The 22352-nt window shown below is 37.0% G+C and overlaps 1 protein-coding gene across 5 annotated transcripts in view; it reads left to right on the top strand.

Moving 5' to 3' along the window:
- Window positions 1–22352, top strand: part of VWA8 (von Willebrand factor A domain containing 8) — a 225603-nt gene that overhangs the window by 117598 nt on the left and 85653 nt on the right. For all 5 annotated transcript variants that reach the window (XM_068418061.1, XM_068418042.1, XM_068418050.1 and 2 more), the window contains 5 exons: window positions 8060–8135; window positions 8812–8947; window positions 10304–10423; window positions 12362–12567; window positions 21218–21369. In XM_068418061.1, coding sequence (XP_068274162.1) covers window positions 8060–8135; window positions 8812–8947; window positions 10304–10423; window positions 12362–12567; window positions 21218–21369 — 690 coding nt within the window. The remainder of the gene's footprint in view (window positions 1–8059; window positions 8136–8811; window positions 8948–10303; window positions 10424–12361; window positions 12568–21217; window positions 21370–22352) is intronic.

The raw sequence follows: 22352 nt of genomic DNA, 5'->3' as shown, positions 1-22352 counted from the left end.
ATCTGCAGTTACTTAGCTGTGTAAGAACATCACCATTGCTTACAGAAATAGAAGCTTTTGATGAGCAGACTGCAGTGTAATCTACATCAGTTATTTATTGATGGCTTATGAATGGATTCTCTGCTGCTCGGAGCCTCAGTGGATCTGCAGAAGACATGAAAGAATTAGTTCTGTTCAAATGTTCTTTTTCAGTGTATGAAGAAAGTATTCTTCTGAGAAATCAGACAGGTTATTGTCCACAAAGAGAATACAAATCTTCATGAAGTCATGTGACAAAAAGAGGGCATTTTTTTCTGTGCATGTGTAGCATTCTCTCTAATGTCTAAAAAGTTGAAGCTGCTTATAAATATGGTTTGATGCCTTTTCATAAAAATAGAGAACGTAGGAAGTTTTCTTTATCTTTTAAATGAATCTATTAGAAAATGTGGTTCTTGCCTAAGGGTTTGTGACCTTAAATTAGCCACATTAAGTCTTAGTTCTCTGTGTGATATTTTTTCTTACAAGTTGATAAGTTGTTTTCCACTTTTCTAGGTATTAACATATATGCTAAAGTAATTTGGCTTCGTTGTAAACCTGAAGTTTTACCACTGTCAGCAGAATACTGTTACAGAAATTCTGTTTGTTATCTCATAATCTTACTATTATTTTGGAAGATATTGCACTACCTTATTCTGGTTTTCCTAATGTCACATTTCCTTTCAAAGACCTTGCCAATGGTATTGCTTCTTCCTGTCAGTTACTGTGTTTGTTCTAGCGACTGGTGATTGGAAAGTGTGATACAGGGTTCATTTTAAAAAATCTACTGCTTTTTGTGTTGTGTCTTTTCTAGTTCCCTAATAAATTACAGTAGTCTGATGATCTTTTCTTCCAAAAATTAACTGAGTTTACATATGTTATCCTTTTCAATATAAAGATAATTTTGCTGTGATCTTTAACAATCAAATTAATGGAGAGGTTTGGGGTAGGAAAATGAGCTTATGGTGTCCCTACAAGCAATACTTAATACAAACTGTCCATTAATCTTTAGATGTTAATTTTCTTTCCCTCTTTTTCAGCACACGTAATCAGTATAAAATCTAATTACCTGTTCCCCTTATTGAGATCATTTAAAACTACCCTTTCAGCTTTATTGACTCCAGATTTTTTTATTTCTAATTAAAAAAGTTGTTTCAGAAGGAGTAACTTCCTTTGCCCAAGACACAGATGAACATCTGATACTGTAGAATTATGGTGTACTTGTTCTCAGAATTGCGTTTGTTTATCTTCTCTTGAAAGAATATAGGACCATGTAAAACAATTTAAATGCTGATACAGCTCTGCAGGTCTATTTTTAACAATGAACAACCCAGAAAAGGTATTTCTGTAGCAGACTGTTGTTGAAGCAGGTGCTCTTAAGCTGCACTGATTTGTTAGAGAAATCCATTGAACAGTGAAGGTTTGTGTGTGTTGTGCATTTGCATGTTGGCAGCTACCCCCAAAAAAAGGCTAGGTAGTTTTTCCTGATGATTTTGAGTCATGAATGCATATGTCTGGAATATTTTCTTTTAATATGGTACACAGTAACCTTGTAAGTGCGTGCTTTATTCTTTATGTGCCTCAGGTTTGAAAATAAATAAGACGACATATTTTTGTTATGAAGATTTATGTGGTGAAGCACCCGAATGTATTGGCTAGCATATAATAGATGTGTTTATGTTTTTTTCACTACTCTAGTTTTTTCTCCTTTTCTTAAATACATTTTCAATCAATTCAGAGTTGCAATGCAAAGTTTCCAAGAGTTCATGCGTGCTTGTGGTCTCTATTTCCAATGTTAGCTTTCCATAAGCTGTCTTTCTAATTCTGCTATTGTCAGATTCCAGGTGTTAGCTACTTCGTTTATCTTTTTGTAGGTATTGAATTCAGCTTGAATATCCTGCTGTGTGGCTGTTACGGAAAAGTAGCTTAGGTTAGAAGACCTCGTTGTTTCATTTTCTTCTAAAGCTGAAGTAACAGTTTCTTGCTGTTTACTCATTGAAATGTATTCTTATACACAATAAGGGGAGCTGTGCGGTGTCATGTTTCTTCATTTATGGATTTTACAATTAGAGTGAGTGAATGTCTTATGTTGTTATAACAAATTATGTGAAAACGTTGCATCTTGTTTTGAAAGATGAATCACATATAAGTAATTCTGTAACTTCATTTAAGCATATAACCTGAATTAAACATATAATTACCTTTGGCCTTTGTTCTGCCACCCACAGTCATACTGAGTAATGACTACCTTTATACTCCAAATAATTTCTTGGATTTTAAACAAATATATGTCCTGCTGAGTAGCTATAATGGCCTTCCAGAAAAAAAAAAAGAGAATTTAATTATCACTGTATAAGATAAGTCAAAAAGGCTTTACAGTGTCATTTTAACAGAGAAATGAGGCAGCTGGTTGGCTTTTCAGATATTTCAGAATTTCCTAAACATGGTGGTCAGATCATGAAATGCAATGACTGTATTATAGGTTAGCTGAAGAAATCCATTTGTAAATGTCAAAGTCATGCAGATTCTTTCTTTGTGCTAAGATCGCCTACTCTTCGTCAGGATAATCCATGAGTGGATTAGCTGACCAGTCAACAGCTTCAAATGGCCATTAGCCTAATTATTTTTCAAATACTCTTAAAATTAGGTCACAGCAGATGGGTATATTCATGTCTGATTGAAATGTAATTGAGAAGATGTATATATCTATGTACGTAGGTATTTAGGTAGATAGATATCTCACAGAAATGAAGAAGAACAATTATTAGGGCATATGTGTCTCTGATTTTTCCTTTCAACTACCATAGAGTTCCATTTGGAGAATAAGAGGAAGGCCAAACCTGAATCTGGTTTATCTAAGCTTGTTACCATGAGCACCAACCCTTAAAACACAAGATTGCCTTCCATAGATATTCTCGTATCCTTTCAGCCTCGGTGTTAAGTACATACAAAAGCCAGGACAGTATTCTTCAGCACTTGTCAAGATGGAGTGATTCCAGTGAATATGGATGTTTGTAATGTTAACTGAGGTCCTGACGCTGTGTCCTCAATTTGGGCATAAGGCTCCCTGGGGACTCAAGTCTTAAAATCAAGCATTGGAATACCTTTTCCTTTTATTAAGTGAGATGACAATAAGTAAATTATAAAATGGTTCAAATTCTGTTTTGGTGTTTCAGTGTTCTGGGGAGGACAAGTGTCAAAATATACAATGAATATTTGCAGCTGTGTCATATAGACAGCACTAACATTTTTAATGAAGAATTTCATGCATTGATTTCATTTCCCTAAATAAGCATCTTTCAGTCAGGTAGTCCTCCAGATAAACTAACGCAAGTTTCAGGAGAAGAGGAACATCATTCTCCTTTGTTCCTTAATTTTTCCTCCTGGCTAGTTTCAGCTCCTGTGTCTCACCACAGGATGTCCAGAATGCTTGGAGATTTATGTTCTTTCCATGTTTGCCTCCCATCCCGCCCTGTTTCAAGGTCTGTCAGTAGAGGTATTCAGGTCTTCCAAACAACTCCAAATTTTCATTTGAAAAGAGCTTGGGAGAAAGTTTCTGTCTGCCATGAATGGAATAAGAAATGCTGAACTCATTGGATTTGTGTGGAGGAGAATTCTATTCTAAACAATAAAACAGCTATCAATCAGGTACAGTTCCTCTCCTCTCTTTTTAGAGTAATTTTTTTAAATTCAATTATTTAATAGAATTTGGGTAAATCTGAAAATTGACAGGGACAGATGGACTGAACAGTCTCTGTGGTTGATGGGAATTTCTCCTGACGCATCTCATAGTTCTACCCCAGAAAGAAGGCATTGCTGTCGAAGAAATAGTAGCTGTCACAGACTAGTACGTTTGAGTAAGTCTATAGACCTCAGAAAAAGCTGCCTTTAGGGTAAATAATGCACCAGTAGCAAAAAATAAATAAAAGGCAGTGATGTGAGCTAATAAACAAAAAAACCATCAAAAGAATTCTCAGAAGCTCTACTACAAATTGAGTGGTACTGTCAGAACAGTTGCTGAGTTTCAGTAGCAGATCTTCTTCTTTTTTTATTTTTTTTTAAATTGTTTTTTTTGTATGGAAAGCTTGCTTGATAAAAATAAAGATACATTCTTAGGGAAGACATTAGCGGACTTTTCATATTTTTCTTTTACAGTCAGGAGAAGACAAATCAGGATGAGAGTATGTTAGACAGCTTTACTCACTCGCTTCTACACTCCCACAGTCTTGCCTCTTTGTGTCAGAACTGTTTTCATCTTGGGTGCCACATGTGATGAAATTAGGAGGTTTCAGTATTCATGTCTTTGTTAAAGCCTAGTTAATATTAAGATGCTAATATTAATAAGTGAATGTGAATTACAGTTTTTAGTTCCTTTCCTGTGGGAGTGAAATTCTACAGTCTAATGTTTTGAGTGCCAGACATATTTTACACTTAGGAAAATCTGCATACCGTATTGTTCAGAAATATTTCAGACTTCACATATTTATATTATTCTGTCTTTCAGTGTCTTTACATTTACATAATTCATGGAAAAGTGGAAATTTAAGAAGAAAAAACGTAAGGAGGCAAATTCTTTTTAGCCATTCTTTACTCTGTTTAGGTCATGTTAAGTTTCTGAAGAAATTAATGACATCTGATTGCATAGCTCATGATTCTGAAAGGAAAATAGCATTTATCTGTACTAACCCTGAAAAAATCATTCTTATATACATGGCTGAATGTAATAGCCTAAGCAAGTACAGGAGTTTTGCATTCACTTATGTTATCAAGCCAATGGAATTAATTTTTGGCTGTATATTTAGCTTCTAAAATACATCGCAAATCCCTTGAAATAATTCCTTTAAATATTAGGGCTGAATCGCAACAAAGTAGAAGAAAGGAGGGAACCACAGATGAGAAAAAAAGTTAGAAACTGGATTTAGGATGTCAATTGTTCTTTCACTTTGATTCCTTCTACGATTTTTTTCTGATTCATGCAACTTTCATACTAGCACTTAAGTAAACTGTAAACTCTTCTAGTGTTTATTTCCCCCAAAGATATGGTCAGTTCTGTCTTCCCTGAAGAATGAGATCATCCTGAGGATTTCTGTGGGCTGCTGGTGTTACTAAGCACAAGTTAGTATTCCATATCAGGGGATTGTGAGTAATCTCTGCAGAGCCAGAGGATTAATTACCTCACTGAAACTAAAATACCCTATTTTCTGTTACAGTAAAACACCATTTGACATTTGTATCTTTTCTTTCATTGCCACCTGTGCACATCCACACCAGCACTGGAGATCTTCCTTTCCTGATGTACTCTGTTCACTTTTTATTTCATGCATAGGCTGCTAAGTGCAAATTTATGATCTATAAAGCATCCTATAATGCTTCATCTTCCTTAACCTTATTCTTGTCCTATGCTGTCCTTTGATCCTCCCATTTTCTCAGCCTTCTATTTACTTTAAAGAGACCACTGTTCAGGTTTGACAAATACTTCCCCTTTTCTCCTTGGATTAATTCCTTAAAACATTTTTCTGTGAATTATCTCTAACTAATTAGAAACCTGTGACTGTGCCTTCATATACTCTAGGGTTTGGTTTACACATTTTAAAATTCTTCTATGTTTGTTGACTGTATAGGTTTGAACCAGAAATGATAACTGCTAATGGAGATAGGCTGATACAAAAAGTCTGAGAATTTAGTCCCTAAATCTGTGTTCAAGAAACAAAAGTTGTTGGTTTATTGTTGTTTTTGGATCCATTATTGATTTCTCTGCCCAATGTAAAAATGGGTAGACAAGCAGGATCACAACAGAAGCTTTGTTTTTATGTCCGTGGTAGGATTTCTAAGGTAATAGATTAATGCTACTGCTTATTTTCGTGGTTTAAAGAATTATATGTTGCAAGTGAATACAATATAGAATCATTGAATCGTTTAGGTTGGAAAAGGCCTTTAAGATCATCAAGTCCAACCGTTAACCTAGCACTACCAAGTCCACCACTAAACCATGTCCCTAAGCACCACATCTACACATCTTTAAAATACCTCCAGGGATGGTGACTCCACCACTTCCCTGGGCAGCCTGTTCCAATGCTTGACAACCCTTTCAGTGAAGAAATTTTTCCTGATATCCAATCTAAACCTCTCCTGGTGCAACTTGAGGCCGTTTCTTCTTCTCCAATCACTTGTTACCTGGGAGAAGAGACTGACACCCACCTGGCTACAACCTCCTTTCAGGTAGTTGTAGAGAGCGATAAGGTCTCCCCTGAGCCTCCTTTTCTCCAGGCTAAACAACCCCCGTTCCCTCATAAGACTTATATATGAATATAACTGTTTTGGGGAGTGTTGCTGCTTATGAGAGGCCTCAGTTGATGGGGTTAAATGGAGTGGAGGTGGTCCCAGCTTTGTAACATTTCCCCTCCTGGATTAAAGTTCAAGTAACCAAATATGAAAAAATCTCTGTTCCTGCCTTATGCTTTATTTGTGTGCGTGGGAAACACTAGTATAAATCACTCATGAGTTTAAAGCTAAACAATAAATTATTAGTTATTAGGGACAGAAATCCTGCTGACAGCAGTTTCAGATAAAGGAAATGTGCATGTTATGCTGTCAGTTTAAGACTGTAATTGGAAGCTCGCCATTTAATAGTTTGCTGCAAACAGTACTGTGTTTGATTTCCTGCACCTATGGAGCTTATCAGAATATTGTTGGTCTTTTACAAGATTTTACAAAATTAAAGATAGAACTAAGGTGGCTGTTTGGAACAGTGAGTCAGCTTAGCTTAAGGAAATAGTTTTGTTATATGGCTGTGAAAGGTAAGAGATTTTTGTTGCATCAAATCTCACCCATGATGCAAAGGTTACCATCCTTACCTGTCAATCAGCGTGTGGATCTTGAGCAGCGTAAGTGGGGCTCTCTTGATGGGTTATGTCGTATGAATAGTCCCTCCTTCTGTTGGCGCATCTAATCCAAATTTTGAAATACTGGAGGACAGGGATGGCATAGCCTTCTTGCCCTAAGATTGAATTGTATATCCTGTTGCCAGTGAAACCATGGGGAGTCATGGGGACCTTCTGTCATCATCCACCTCTGGATTATTCCTTAGCTCATTGATCCCTCTGAACCCCAAGGTAAATAGGGTTGGTTTTATGGATCTTGACAAAGGTTTTGACAAGTATTTCTTACAATCAGGAGAGGTTTTCCCTAGGATATGGACATAATTTATAAAGGTAAAACCAGTGTGTTGATGTCTGTTGCTGGACCTTTCTGAATTGCGACTGTTTTTATTTATCTGTACATTCAGTGTTGGCTGAAATAGATGAAAATAGTGAAGATTAAGGAATATTCTCATTACAGATTTTAATTAACACTATTTTAAATTTGAAGGAAAAAAATCATTTGAGCAATTCAGACACAAATAGAATTTCAAAAAGAAATACTATGCCATTAAAGCCTCTGTCCCATACAAGAGCTTACACTGTCCATGATACAAAATGTAGCAAGTTCTAGTAGAAATTATTTCACCTGGTATGGTTTAGATAGAACTAAAAATAATTGATTTTTAGAATTCCACATGAGTATTTTTAGTCTTTTTTTTTTCTTGATGATATGGGGAGAAAAGCAACTAAAATATTAATGATTTGACTATGACACTGCAAATTCCTGTTTGGTTCTTCTCGGGAGATTCCCCTGTTTGTAATGTAAATGACAGTTTAAGCATGCTTAACTAGGAATGGCAGTAACAGTAGTAATGTGCCTACGTGCAAAAGATACAGATTCACTTTTCAGTGTTCTCATTTCCAGGGTTTATGAGAAACCGAAAACTACCATGAAAGTCTTGACAGAGTCAGGGGTACTCACCTTTGACCACTAAGCTGGCACAGTGTTGTTCTCAGTTCAGGTTCTTTAAGAATTCTTTAAAAAAAAAAAAAAAAAAAAAAGAGAGATTTTTTCCTGTTAGAAAAAGAGAGCCTTCAGGTTTTCATTTATTTATTTTGCATTTTACTGTAACTAAATTTCCTGTGTATTTTTAATTAATACTGTCTTTTTTTCCACATTTCAGGGATACCACTGTACAAAGCCTTACCCTACAACCTTCTGTTAAAGACGGTCTTATTATATATGAAGATTCACCACTGGTCAGTAGTAACATTTGGATTGTGCATTTGGAAATGTTTTTCATTTAAAACAAGTAGTTAAACATGCTGGCTTTTCAAATAAGAAAATTCTTTATGGTTCAATTACTTTCATGGCATAGTCAGTGAGTGTGGTAACATTTCATTAACTTTGGTCACATTTGCCACATTTGCTGTGCCAAATGCGAATAAGATTATAGTCTTGGGAGTGTGCACACAGAAAATGAGTATGGAAAATAATTTAGTATTAACCTGACACATTCTAACTGGTAGAGTGGTATTTTTGTCTGTCCCTTTCACACCTACCTGCTAAATTGGACTCCAAACAGCTGTTGCAGCTATTCTTTAGTTCTTTCGGCTACATGTTGACAGTCTAGGTGCAAACTGCTTTTGCACTTCTCTGTCAGCACTCCAATTCATTCACAGTCAGGCTTCTTACTTCCCTCCCTTACACAGCCCTTTCCATCCCTATCCTGAAGGAACAGAAACACCCACCTTTCTTGTCTTACCTGCCTTCTCTTCTCTCTGCTACAGCTCGGTCATAGCTTATCCCTGTTCTGAGTCCCTTTCTTGTCTCAGTACCACCAAGATGTCACTACTAGTGACTGAGAAATCAGTAATGCAGTTTCTTGCAGATTTTTTTGGGGGGCTATGATGTTTTGATTCTTTTCTCTTCTAGGTAAAAGCAGTGAAGTTTGGACATATTTTGGTAATTGATGAGGCAGACAAAGCACCAACAAATGTTACCTGTATCTTAAAAACTTTAGTAGAAAGTGGGGAAATGGTTTTGTCAGATGGAAGGCGAATTGTTGCCAGTAAGTAGATAGAAAGTGTTTTGATAATTTTCAGTAAAATGTAACATGTTACTGGTTTTCAGCAATTACATCACTAAGTAGAGACCCAAAAGAGGCCAAGTAGAAAAAGTACTTGATCCTAAAAGATTAACAATTAAAGAATGTACAGTAGTTTTCTTTACTACTTTTGCAGTAGCCACAAAGGTTTTCTTAAATTAGCATTCTCATGAATTTTGCTGAAAAATAGAAAATAAAAAAAAACAACCCCCCCAAAAAAACAGAAAAAACAACAAACTGTAAGTTGACCTCTCTGCTTCTCATTCACCAGAAGAAATAAAGATCTAGTTGACCAAATTATGATCTTGGTTATGCCCATCTGGACAGCTGGGGTATAATTTGATCAGATCTAGAATTGAAGACATGAGTATATCTAAGGTTGAATTGTTAAGGGTTTCATCTAAACAAATATTGCATATGCTTATGTTAGTTAAATATCTCCTGCAGGATTAGAGTATTTTGTAATTTAATGGATTTTAATTCATGTAAATTGCAGGAACTAAATTTTTTCATTATTTTTCAAAGAAAGACCATGTTTGAAATGTCCTCTTGATATTAGTAGGCACTGTACTTTATATATTGTTTCTTTTTAACAATATTTGGAACAGTGTTTAAGTATGAGTGGAGCAATCATTCAGCACTTGTGTGGCACAACACTCGAGTTTTCTTATTATAAACTGTAGGTGGGCTTTTTTTTTTTAAATATCTTACTAGCCAGTCTCATTATTACTGTAGTTTTTTGGAGGAGGTAAAAGGATTCCCAAACACCATGTGCCACTGGAAACATGCTACAAGGGAACAAGTGGGGCCAGTCTGACTCATTTTGGAGAAACAGAGTCTTCACATGTGTGAAATCATGTGTCTCTGGCTTCTCACAGATTTTTTTTGTAATAACCAGGAGGAATTTCAGTCCTGTGTTCCCAGATCAGATAATGTCAGACCTATGTAAAAACACATTTTATTCACCTTTGGCTTCAGCATTTTGGTTAAATTAAATATAAACAGGATAAGTAGTCCCCACCCCAATAACAGTGGTTGCTTTTTTTTTTTTTTTTTTTAAATGAAACATGTTGGTTAAATTTTCATGAAACAAATTATGAAACTTTAAAATGAAACCTAGAACATTCATACTTGAATGACATGCTAAGAAGCTATCGAGCCCTTTTTTGTAACTGTTCTTTTAGTTCTAAGAAGAACATAATAAGATCAGAGGAATTCTTCTATTTCTAAGAAGAATTATTCTAATCTAATTATGTTCATTTAATTCATTCATAATGCAAAGCTTAAATATGCAATTAATAAATTTTATGTCTTTTCCAGATCATGCTCATGTAGAGGGGAGAGAAAATGTAATAGCTATTCATCCTGATTTTAGAATGATAGTTCTAGCAAACAGACCTGGATTTCCTTTCTTGGGTAATGACTTTTTTGGCACATTAGGTAAGTGAGTCATATTAAATAGTGCTCTTTAGTAGAACTGATTAATAGAATGACTGTCTTTATTCATTAGATTTCATGTGGAGAAGGGGTCCTTATGCATATTGAAACTTTGTTTCACATAAGACACTCAGGGTGAGATTCAGCTTGAAGACTAACATGTAAATTTATGTATGTTAATAAAAGTGCACAGACTTGCCCTGAAGTGATACGTGGTCATCTGTGTTACAACTAATTTGTTTATGGGATCTGGACAAGCACAGCAGACAGACAAGGTTACAAGAAATCTTTTTTAATGAGCGTATATTGTATACAAATATAGCAAAAACACAAGCTGTAAGCAGCTTGATACCTGACATCAATGGTTAATACAGCTGCTCACCATATTTTTCCCCACATCAAACAAGCCACAGGCCAAGTGCTGTCCTCTTCAGTATGAGAGATGGGAGCTTGATGGATGGTTATTTTCTCTCCTCTCAGCAGTAGAGGCTACTGTCTTTTTTGGTGTTAGCACTATGCTACCTGCTTCTTAATCCTCATTAGCCTCTCCATGCCCATGGCCGTGTGTGATAGGCCTTATTAAAATATGTATATTTGAAAAGATACTGAATTCATCCTACTTTCAGGTAAGGCTGTCCAAATTTCACATCAAAGTTTTTCGTATCAACAGCAGCCTCGTTTCAGAAAGCTCCTGGTAGGTCCTAAAAATCCTGTGTATCAGCAAAGATTCCCCACAGCTTCATCTCACAACAAAAGCAAGGATTTACATTGCATAAGGGCAAGTGATGAAGAATTCATTGGCCTGTATAGTCCAGTGTTAGTCTAAGTGGACCTCTGGCAAGGCTTTGGCAGTGTTACACCAGGGCTACGAACTGAATAGCCCTCCAGACTCCACTGACTGTGTTATCTATGTTAGTATATCCATTTATATGCAGGTTTAATTTATGTGGTTTTATCTGTTAGCTTTGACCATAATGCTTATTCTGCAAGAAATAATAACATACTCATAAAAGCAGGTGCCAACCCAGTTCTATTTTGCATGATAGCTTTTTCTTTTTCAGATGTAGTTTCCAGTGAATTGGCATTCCGTGTCAGAGACTCATGGGCTCTGAATTTCACCCAGCTATGTTGCCTCAAGATGTTTTAGTATAGCCTTTTTTGTGACCTAATTTCCCTCCGTACATGGACGCTTTAAACAAAATTGATCATCCCAGCATTATTGCTGTCGGCCCACATGGCAGGGGCTTGGTTGAGGTTTTGAGATTCTTTGTTGATTTTGTTTTTCAAGCATAGAGGCTCTTCTGCTTTTAATGCAGGTCCTTTTTCAGCAGGGTCTGATCATCTTCTGCAAAGTTTCATATGACTGTTAAAGGACTCTTCACAAATAAAATGGATTTTATAGATTATGCGATTGGGACCAATATAATGCAAATACATGGAAAGAATATCTTGCCAAATTTCTTACCATACTTCAAAATAGGCGGAGAAAAAAGATAAATCCAGTGTTTCCTCTAGACCTCTCACTTGTGTTTGCATTAGGGCATTCCTGCATATCAAGATTTCCCTGCATCCTGTGGTGTTCTGAAGGTGTTCACAAATTGGTCCCATTCACCCTGTTATTTCTTCTTTAACCCTTTTTTCTTTTCTTTTTTTCTGCATTCATTTGACTTGTGTTTCTTGAAGTTAATTTCTCCCTTGTGATCAGCTTCATTAAAATGACAGGACAGATCTCCGTGTTTCCAGGAACCTCAGTGTTCTTCATAGCAAGTTTGTCCTTCACATTTTTCAAAGTAGTTTTTATCTTGTTTTGTTTTAACAAACAGGTACTCAGCATCCTCTTGAGCTATTGCTTTTCCATTTAAGGTGTTGTATGAAACTTAAAGGGGCTGTTGTGATGCTATCTCTTTATAAATTACTTAACTCTGTTTTTTTTCTTTTTAGGGGACATTTTTAGTTGCCATGCTGTTGATAATCCCAAACCACAGTCTGAACTGGCTATGCTTAGGCAATATGGTCCTGATGTTCCAGAGCCAATTCTTCAGAAACTGGTGGCTGCTTTTGGAGAACTCAGGAGCTTAGCTGACCAAGGAATTATTAACTACCCCTATTCAACTAGAGAAGTTGTGAATATTGTAAAACATTTACAGGTACAGTATGTCAGATTTCATTGAAAACTTGAGTTCATCACTACTAATTTTTTAATGCTTGAAGGTTTTAGAAAAAAGATGTCATTATTGTTCATGCATTTTTATTTCATTCTTACGAAAAGTTTTACATTTTGAAGGAATCATATTCAGATGTTCAGATAGTTGGAGGGTAAGGATCGCAGATGTACAAAGGCAGGTGTTGCTTCTGTATGTTTATTTATAGATATAAAAATAACCCTGAGAGTGTGTTTTTCTACTATGTGAGAAAATATCACATTCATACTGTGAATGCAGTATGCAATGTTCACACTAACCCTCATTACAAAATTCCATATTCAGTATATGATACTTCCAGGACAGTGCAACTGTACACTTTATGCTGCTATAAAATTGTTGGTTTTAATCATTTCCTGGGGGAAAACAAGTTCCTGCTGCATAATAGTAATACATCACTGATGGATAACAACTTAGCAAACAGGTACTTAGAATCCATGATTGCTTCCCACACACTTTTTAACTGTAAAATCATGAATTCTGATTGAATTATGATTTTTTTTTAAAGATTACAGTACAGCCGAACTTCTCTCTGTATGACTTGAAGGATACGTCTTGTCTGAAGTATTTGAAATATAAAGTATCTTGATACTCTTTGAAATAGCAGTGCTTTTATTTTGTTCTGTTTTCTAATCATAAAATCAGTAATTTGTTAATTTATAGACTATTTCTTGAAGTACTGAATCCTTGACTGAAAAAGGATTAGTGGAAATAGTAATGTAATTATTACAATTAGAACATAATTTCTCACAAATTATTTGACCTACTGTTCCCCTGTTTAACACTGCATAGTATAACAGAGTTGCATGATGGCTTTGTGTTTGTGCTTATGAACATATTCACATACATTCATCCATATAGACAGACATTTAGATCCTCAGCTTAGAGTTACTACTTTTAAAAATCTTCACTTCATCTAGATTTCTGGGGAGGATAGATTTTTGTGCTCTATGGTCTCTAGGGCACAAAAAGGTCTTGAGACAAAGTAAATTGGTGCTACTATGATATCAATGATATTAAAAAGAAAGGCTATTTTTATAACTTTGTACTAAGCATTAAGAAAATTCAGACCTGAACGCTGAGGAATCCATCCAAATAAACATGTAAGCACAGTATTTTATTAGGATCCAATACCGGTTCTTAGGTATTTGCTTACCAAACTAATAAGAGCATGCACTATGTTGATAATATCACTGATGTCTTTAAACACAAAATTAAATTTGAAATGAAAGTGGAAAAATTACAAACTTGAGGAACAGTTGCTGTGCTGCTGAAAAGCTGGTGGTTCAGGGTTTTTGTTAAATGAACACCTTCCTGGCTTCATACTCTGGCTGTTCATACCTTCCATCCTAACATCCTTCCCTCATCTTCTATCTCCAAGTAATCTGAAGTTTTCACTGTCTTCTGTCACCAACTGGTGCAGAAACATATGGACTTAATTCTAAGAGTGTACAGATCATGGAAGGAGGGTCTGGCCACTTGGGAGGAATATAAGTCTGTTGTCAGAGGATGTAGGGAGGCAACTAGGAAAGCTAAGGCCTCCTTGGAATTAAACCTTGCAAGAGAGGTCAAGGACAACAGAAAGGGCTTCTTCAAATACATTGCAGGTAAAGCCAACACTAGAGGCAATGTAGGCCCACTGATGAATGAGTGGGGGCCCTGGAGACAGAGGATAAATAGAAGGCGGAGTTACTGAATGCCTTCTTTACCTCTGTCTATACTGCTGGAGGCTGTCCTGAGGAGCCCCGGACCCCTGAGGCCCCAGAAGAAGTCAGGATAGAGGAGGAGTCTGTCTTGGTTGATGAGGGCTGGGTCAGGGACCAATTAAGCAATCTGGACGTCCATAAATCCATGGGCCCTGATGGGATGCACCCGCGGGTGCTGAGGTAGCTGGCGGAAGTCATTGCTAGGCCACTCTCCATCATCTTTGCTAAATCGTGGGCAACGGGAGAGGTGCCTGAGGACTGGAGGAAAGCGAATGTCACTCCAGTCTTCAAAAAGGGCAAGAAGGAGAACCCGGGTAACTATAGACCGGTCAGCCTCACCTCCATCCCTGGAAAGGTGATGGAGCAACTTGTCCTTGGTGCTGTCTCTAGGCACATCAAGGATAGGGGGATCATTAGGGGCACTCAACATGGCTTCACCAAGGGGAAGTCATGCTTAACCAACTTGATAGCCTTTTATGAGGATGTAACCCGGTGGACAGATGATGGTAAAGCTATGGATGTGGTCTATCTTGATTTCAGTTAAGCGTTTGACACGGTCTCCCACAGCATCCTCGCAGCTAAACTGAGGAAGTGTGGTGTGGATGATCGGGTAGTGAGGTGGATTGTGAACTGACTGAAGGAAAGAAGCCAGAGAGTGGTGGTCAATGGGACAGAGTCCAGTTGGAGGCCTGTGTCTAGCGGAGTCCCTCAAGGGTCGGTACTGGGACCAGTACTATTCAATATATTCATTAATGACTTGGATGAGGGATTAGAGTGCGCTGTCAGCAAGTTCGCTGATGACACAAAACTGGGAGGAGTGGCTGACACACCGGAAGGCTGCGCAGCCATTCAGAGGGACCTAGACAGGCTGGAGAGTTGGGTGGGGAGAAATTTAATGAAATATAACAAGGGCAAGTGTAAAGTCCTGCATCTGGGCAAGAATAACCCCATGTACCAGTACAAGTTGGGGGCAGACCTGTTGGAGAGCAGCGTAGGGGAAAGGGACCTGGGGGTCCTAGTGGACAACAGGATGACCATGAGCCAGCAGTGTGCCCTTGTGGCCAAGAAGGCCAATGGCATCCTGGGGTGTATTAGAAGGGGTGTGGTTAGCAGGTCGAGAGAGGTTCTCCTCCCCCTCTACTCTGCCCTGGTGAGGCCGCATCTGGAATATTGTGTCCAGTTCTGGGCCCCTCAGTTCAAGAAGGACAGGGAACTGCTAGAGAGAGTCCAGCGCAGAGCCATGAAGATGATTAAGGGAGTGGAAGATCTCCCTTATGAGGAGAGGCTGAGGGAGCTGGGTCTCTTTAGCTTAGAGAAGAGGAGACTGAGGGGTGACCTCATTAATGTTTATAAATATGTAAAGGGCAAGTGTCATGAGGATGGAGCCAGGCTCTTCTCAGTGACATCCCTTGACAGGACAAGGGGCAATGGGTGCAAGCTGGAACACAGGAGGTTCCACATAAATATGAGGAAAAACTTCTTTACAGTGAGGGTGACTGAACACTGGAACAGGCTGCCCAGAGAGGTTGTGGAGTCTCCTTCTCTGGAGACATTCAAAACCCGCCTGGACGCGTTCCTGTGTGATATGGTCTAGGTAATCCTGCTGCGGCAGGGGGATTGGACTAGATGATCTTTCGAGGTCGCTTCCAGTCCCTAACATTCTGTGATTCTGTGATTCTGTGATTCTTTTCTTTGAGTGTGAATGGCATCTAATTGAAGACTAAAAGAGCTGCATTGCTAATTTTCTTAAGGGCACTTGCTCTCTGCTTCTGTCTCCTTCACTTAACCAGATTAGTATGGTCACTTCAACCTGGACATTGAGCACAGATCAGCGGGGAAGTTTCCCGTCTGCTAAGTTTTCACGTCTTTCAAAGTCAAGTGTAAATATCCAAATAAATCTCCAACACACAGCTTTGATTTCTTCTGTAACATTTGTTTTCAAGATCCCAGTCTTTTTGAAAGGATGTAACTTTTTGTTTACTGTAACTTGTTTTTCTACCTGAATAATAAAAAGGCTGGGAGTAGCCAAATGTAAACAATGAATATAAACATAATGGTTATTCCAAAGTAAGAAGCTTTTAGGTCTTCAGGTAGAGAAAAAAAGAGGAAGGAGGGAAATGAGTCAATAAAATTGCTGGTCCTTAGGAAGGAAGGAGAGAAGTTAGTCATGTTGTTAAACTATTTCCCTTACAGCAGTTCCACAGCTCACTCTCTTTGTACTATTGTGTTGATTTCTTTCACATAATTTTGGAATTTTTTGCTTCTATAAAACTGGGTTTGATGTTTTGGAGAAAAAATTGCTGTTGATTACTGTTATCTGAGAGTGCATCTGAGCATCAGGGCTAGTCAGTTAAAAAATATTCTGATTACTGTGGCGTCAGCATATTATTAAGCTAATCTCTGCACTCTGATTAGTTGTGGTCTTCAACGTATAGGATTGTGTCCGCAGTGTAGTTACAAGAGCATCTGCCCTTAAAGTTTATGCAAGTAGGAAACCTTAGCAATTTAGGTGTAGCTTAGGCACTGCATTCAGAGCTAGTTTGCCTCTATACCAACTTTTCCTTAAGGAAAGAGATTCTTGGGGAAGCTTGAGATACAAAATTTAGTTTGAAGACCTGACACTGCAGGAATAGGCAAAGTTGTCTAACGCAGATGCCTAACTTGGTTGCTGCAACTATTTCTCCCCACAGATTGTATAGGGAATTTGGGTCTTGCAGCTCTGGATTGCAGATGACCTGAATACAGCCTTTTTGTCTCGCTCACCTGCAGTTTTCAGACTGTGTCAAATGTCAGAAGTATTGATGCTAAGAGTGGCTTATGGGCAAGCTGAGAAGCTCTGCTCTTGCTCCGTTGGGTTACTATATGCTGCCCATAACTACCTGTGTATGCTGTGACTGCTTCTCTGCAATCTAATATGCTAGTTTTCATGAGACCTTTTGTATGTTGTTTTGCAGAGTCAAGATTCACCCGATGTCCCTGGTAGATGTTAATCAGGCAAGCCACATTAGTCCGGATAAAATGGAAATAGCTTTTTTTACTAGCTCTACTGAGTTTGGGAAAGCTGAGATTTTTCTGATAGGCCTTCTTTCTTGTTTGTATCTGAGATTGCTTTCTAATAGTAGGCACTAGTATAACAGTTTTCAAGCAATGTCTAAGGTACCTTCTGGCCCTGAAGCCTACTAATCATCAGGCTTTTAGGCCTGTTCAGTAAGCATTTAGGCTAAGATAGTACTTTTTTCTGTTCAGCCTAATCTTGAAAGGAAACGAGGCTTATCACGTCACAGTTTGTATCCCTTTCTCACCTTGCTGCCAAAGGCACATCAATAATAACCTTTTACCCTTTTGGCCAACCACAGTGAATCTCAGTTACTAGTTTTCAGAGATAATTAGGTTTCTGCTGGTTTGATCAAAATCAGCACCTATGTGACAGAGAGGAACAGACTGAAATTAGTGTCCCTGTGAATGAAAAGGCAAGCGGAGAATTCAGCTGTCTTGCTTGGCAGTAGACGATGCCCACTAAAGACACGAGCACTGGCGAATCAATTAGTGTGCCACAGACCTGGTGCTTCTTGCCCTGCTGACAGAACAACTGAGGAGACACAGAGAGAGCTGGCAGCATTCAGTGAAAAGGCATCGGGGATACAGGGGGAAGCCAAGGGCACAGAGGAGTGAGCAGGTAGGGAGAGATCTGTTAGTGTCGTGGGGACAGGGTGGGCCTTTGGGATGGTGCTGGCAGGATGGGAAATGTGTGGGCGTCTGAAGGCACTAGAATATGTAGGGGAGTAAGTGGTAGAAGTCTAAAGCAAAAATCTGGACTCACTACAAACTGGATAGCAGATAATTTGTTACTTCGTTTTCAGGGTAGTGGTAGAAGTACAGTAGACCTCAATGTGTATAACGTATTTTAATTAAGATATTGTATTTCTACTAGGAAACTGCTATTTTGCTGATAGCTTTTAAGCAATACATGTACTCATGGGAAGTTAGATCCATAAAAATACATATTTTTCACCAAGCCGAATTCTGTCACAACTCTGTATCAAATAAAGCATAAAATATATATAAATAAAAATATAAAATTATTAAAAGAATAGAAAGCAAATTATTTTTTTTTTGTTATTGACAACAGCTATCAGTTGTACTTGAGGAAATAAGTTTTTTATGATGTCCTACTGATACAAGAGACATGGAGCTATTGGGGCAATTCATTGAGAAGGGTATCGATGTCGGAAGTTATGCAGTGATTCAGAAAACCATGGACATACTTGGTGACTACTAGTGAAAACCAGATAATATTTGAAGCACTTGACCAAGGTTTCTGCAGTTACTAGTGCAGGGCAGGTAAAAGAGTAGGTCATGAATGAACAAGATAGATTGGTGCCAGTTTGTTGGTTGTGCTTTGCAGTGAGAGGGGAGGAACACAGAAAATGCGGTATTCATCATCATAAATGTTTTAAAATAACTGCTTAAGGAAAGGGTTTGGTTATATAGAGTATGTACAATTCTGGACATGTTTTGTTCTTGTTGTCAAAAAGACACACTTGAAAACAGACTGAGATACGGTCCTGCACACTGAGTACTAAGTAGCTTTACATGTTTTTAAACTTAACTCTGATGTACATTTTTATAAGTCTGTGGGCTTTTTGTCTTTTTGCAATATGATGTTTACTTTGACTCCAAGGTGCAATTTACATTATAGAAGTTAGCTCTTTCACTACTAAACATTGTCACAAACTTTTCGCATTTACGTTACGTATGAAATGTTTATACAGTCTTTAGTTAGAATAGCTGTTGGGAGAAATTTTATTTTTAGTACTTGTTTCATTCAGTAAGGAATGGACATTGTAACCAGGATGGCACAGGCTGTAGGGCAACTTTATATTATCCCACAATAACTTATATTTTGCTCAGCTGTAATAATGCAGAACTTTAATAGTTTCCTCATGGACAAGTGTAAAAAGGACGGCATAGTTTAGCATGCTTTTGTACTAACACTAGTACTGAAATATTCTGTGGCATGTACACCGCAGATTAAGAAAAGGTTTGTACAAGCCCATTTCTAGCAGTGGTATCCCATTCTACCACAGTAACTAGCTAATTTTAGTTTTGGTTGTGTCACGGATATTTTCTTTCAGACATTAGATATTTATTAAATTGGGAAGATATTAAGCTCCTGACTAAGGCTGATGTTTGACTAAGAGTACAGGTCTAAACGTTTATGAAAATTTTCTGCTTTCTTCTATTTTAGTTTTTATTCAGGACTCAAATATCTTCACTTTTAATAAATTTATAAATTTCTCTGACACTTGTGTTAAGTCTGTTTTTCAAGTTTTTTGTACCAGCCTTGCTCAGTAATGGGGAAAAATTTAGGACTTCAACTCCCTAAAATAATTCTTCGCGTGTTTATCTTCATCACTGTGAATGTGCCATACTGAGGTGTGGGCATCCAGGTCCTTGTCTCAAAGATGTAGTATTTGAATGAAAGGCATATGAAGAAGAAGTGAGAAGTTTAAAATAAAAAGAGTCTCACTCTTATCTTGTGCCAAAAAAGGTAAAATAAAGCAGTTAGGTCGTAAAGTTCTAGGATATATAGTAATCTGGTGATTTTTTTTTTTCTTTTTATTTTATTTACTCCATTTCCATCTTACAAGAGTAAAATGATTTTTTCGGATGTTTTATTAAAGAGTATCAGTGAAAAGGCTCAGTGACTTAGCTGTGTCACCATATTCAACTTAAACAGCTGTTTTTATCAATGGCAAGTAAAATCTAAATTTTGCACAATACGTATTCTGTTTAAAGTACCTAAATGTTCCTCTAAAAAGAAGCTTATTTAAGTCTGAAGTTATGGCTGCATACATTAAGGTCCATGTTTGTTGGAATCTGCCTTAATTTAAATGGGGACAAGTAAATGTTTGCTATTGGAGTTTCAGGGTAAATCAAAAGACAGTGGAAGTTACTGACTAAGCACTTGGAACCAGTTTGTGGAAAGGCTAAGCCAGCTTTTCACACCTATAGTGTCTTTGCAGGTACCAAAAAAGCCCTTATTCATTTCAGTTTATTCCTATTACATGAGTTCAACTGATGGCTCAGTCAAGGCTTTTAAGTCTTACTGGTTTCTAATAAGTGGGAAATGAGAGGCAGAAAAATGTGTTTTCTTCTTGCAGAACAACAGTAATTAAAAGGTGTGGGAATATGTGAGTGACAGTTCTGAAACCTGGAAGAACACACTGGCCTTAAATCATTAGTCCAGTTCAGTAGCAAAACTTCCTTTGATGGAAATACTAATGAAAGTGATAAACTTTTTTTTAATGTACACAGCACATTTCAAGTAGTATTCTTCACTAAGAAAACAAATGTTGGTGAATCTTAAATGAGTTTCTGCTTCTACTAAAATCCGTCATGACCTAAAGTCATTTTTAGTAAGCAAGCACTGTATCTTCTGCTTTTCTATATTCAACGTTGACTCAGAATTCTTAAGTGAATTGTACAGTTGAATTATACAAATATATGTATTTGTGTCAGATCTTCATAGTTAGCAGAAAGAAGTTCCAAATTTAAAAAATACAGACTGTATTTAATTATATATTTCAATGATTACACCATCTTGTTATGTGTGTAATGAAAACAGTTCTTTAAAACATGAATGGTGTTGAGTATTTAAATAATTTTCTCCTGCTTGTTTGTTTAATTCAGATTTAGTGTCAGTAACTTCATTCTGACTTGAAGCAATGTACCTTCTTTGTTCTGAAAACTAAAAAAAAGATGACTTGAACACTTGTCTAAGTGGAGCAAAGTTACTGTTATAACTATTCATTTTAGAATTATTAAATGATATGCTGTAACTTAACATATTCAGTAAAAGAAATGTGGGGGTCTTTGTTTCTTCACAGAAATTTCCAACTGAAGGACTGGCAAATGTTGTTCGAAATGTATTTGACTTTGACTCCTACAACAACGAAATGCGTGAAATTTTAATCAGCACTTTGCACAAGCATGGGATACCTATTGGAGCAAAGCCAACCAATGTACAGCTGGCCAAGGAGTAAGAATAACATAAAATATACATTAAGAAGAAAGGTCTCTCATGATCACTTTTTTATAGTGTGTTATCTTGCTGCTAACTGATTTTAAAACAACCTGGAATACTTGAAGTCAATCCTCTGGTTCAAATTTATGTTCATCCGAATAAGTTACAACAATATAAATTACTTTATGATAGAGTATTTGCTTATTGCTAATATTTCATCTTTATTGTCCATGTACATATTGATAGCTTGTATGGTAAACAGATATATATTAATAAAGGGAAATACTTGTTTCTTCTCCTGTGTTTTTAATTGAATTGCAACACATTTCTGTCCTGTTAGTGATCACCTAAATCAGTAGCAAAAAAAATAAGTTGTCTTCAGTGGTAGTGGGATTTTGTCTTTGATACTCACAAAAGGGTCTACAAAAATACTTCTGCAGAACAGGACAACGCGTGGAAGCGCTAAGAACCATTTTTATATGTGTCTGTATATAACTATTATTTAATTATGTTACCAGTTGGCATATTACACCATATACTTTTTCAGAGGTTAGAATCAAAATAGCTTTTTTTTTTTTAAGACTAAACTAAATTATGAAACAGATTTAACTCATTCTTCTACAGTTCACAGATAACAGGCTTACGTAGATCATATTGAAAAACAATTAGAACACTTACTCTGGCTGGAACTCTAATACATAATTTATTTATGGAGAAACAAATATTTCCCTTTCATGAAGAAAGCTTTATGGATATATGGAAAATTGAGTTTACCATGGGACATATATATTTTATATTTGCTAAGGAGGGACTGATTCTTATGACATGATGTCTTGATATTAGTTGCCCATGTGTACGTTTCTCCTGCTGGAGACGTAACCACTGTTACGTCTAACATCCTACATATAACTATTAAAAGAAGATTGACAGTGTAATGACAGTGGTGTACCTTTTAATTTTGATGACAGAAGAATTAGATGCCTAGGGAACCAGTACTT

Source organism: Nyctibius grandis, chromosome 2 (assembly GCF_013368605.1).
Source record: "Nyctibius grandis isolate bNycGra1 chromosome 2, bNycGra1.pri, whole genome shotgun sequence".
Lineage (NCBI taxonomy): Eukaryota > Metazoa > Chordata > Aves > Nyctibiiformes > Nyctibiidae > Nyctibius > Nyctibius grandis.
This window is presented reverse-complemented; position numbering and strand designations above follow the sequence as displayed.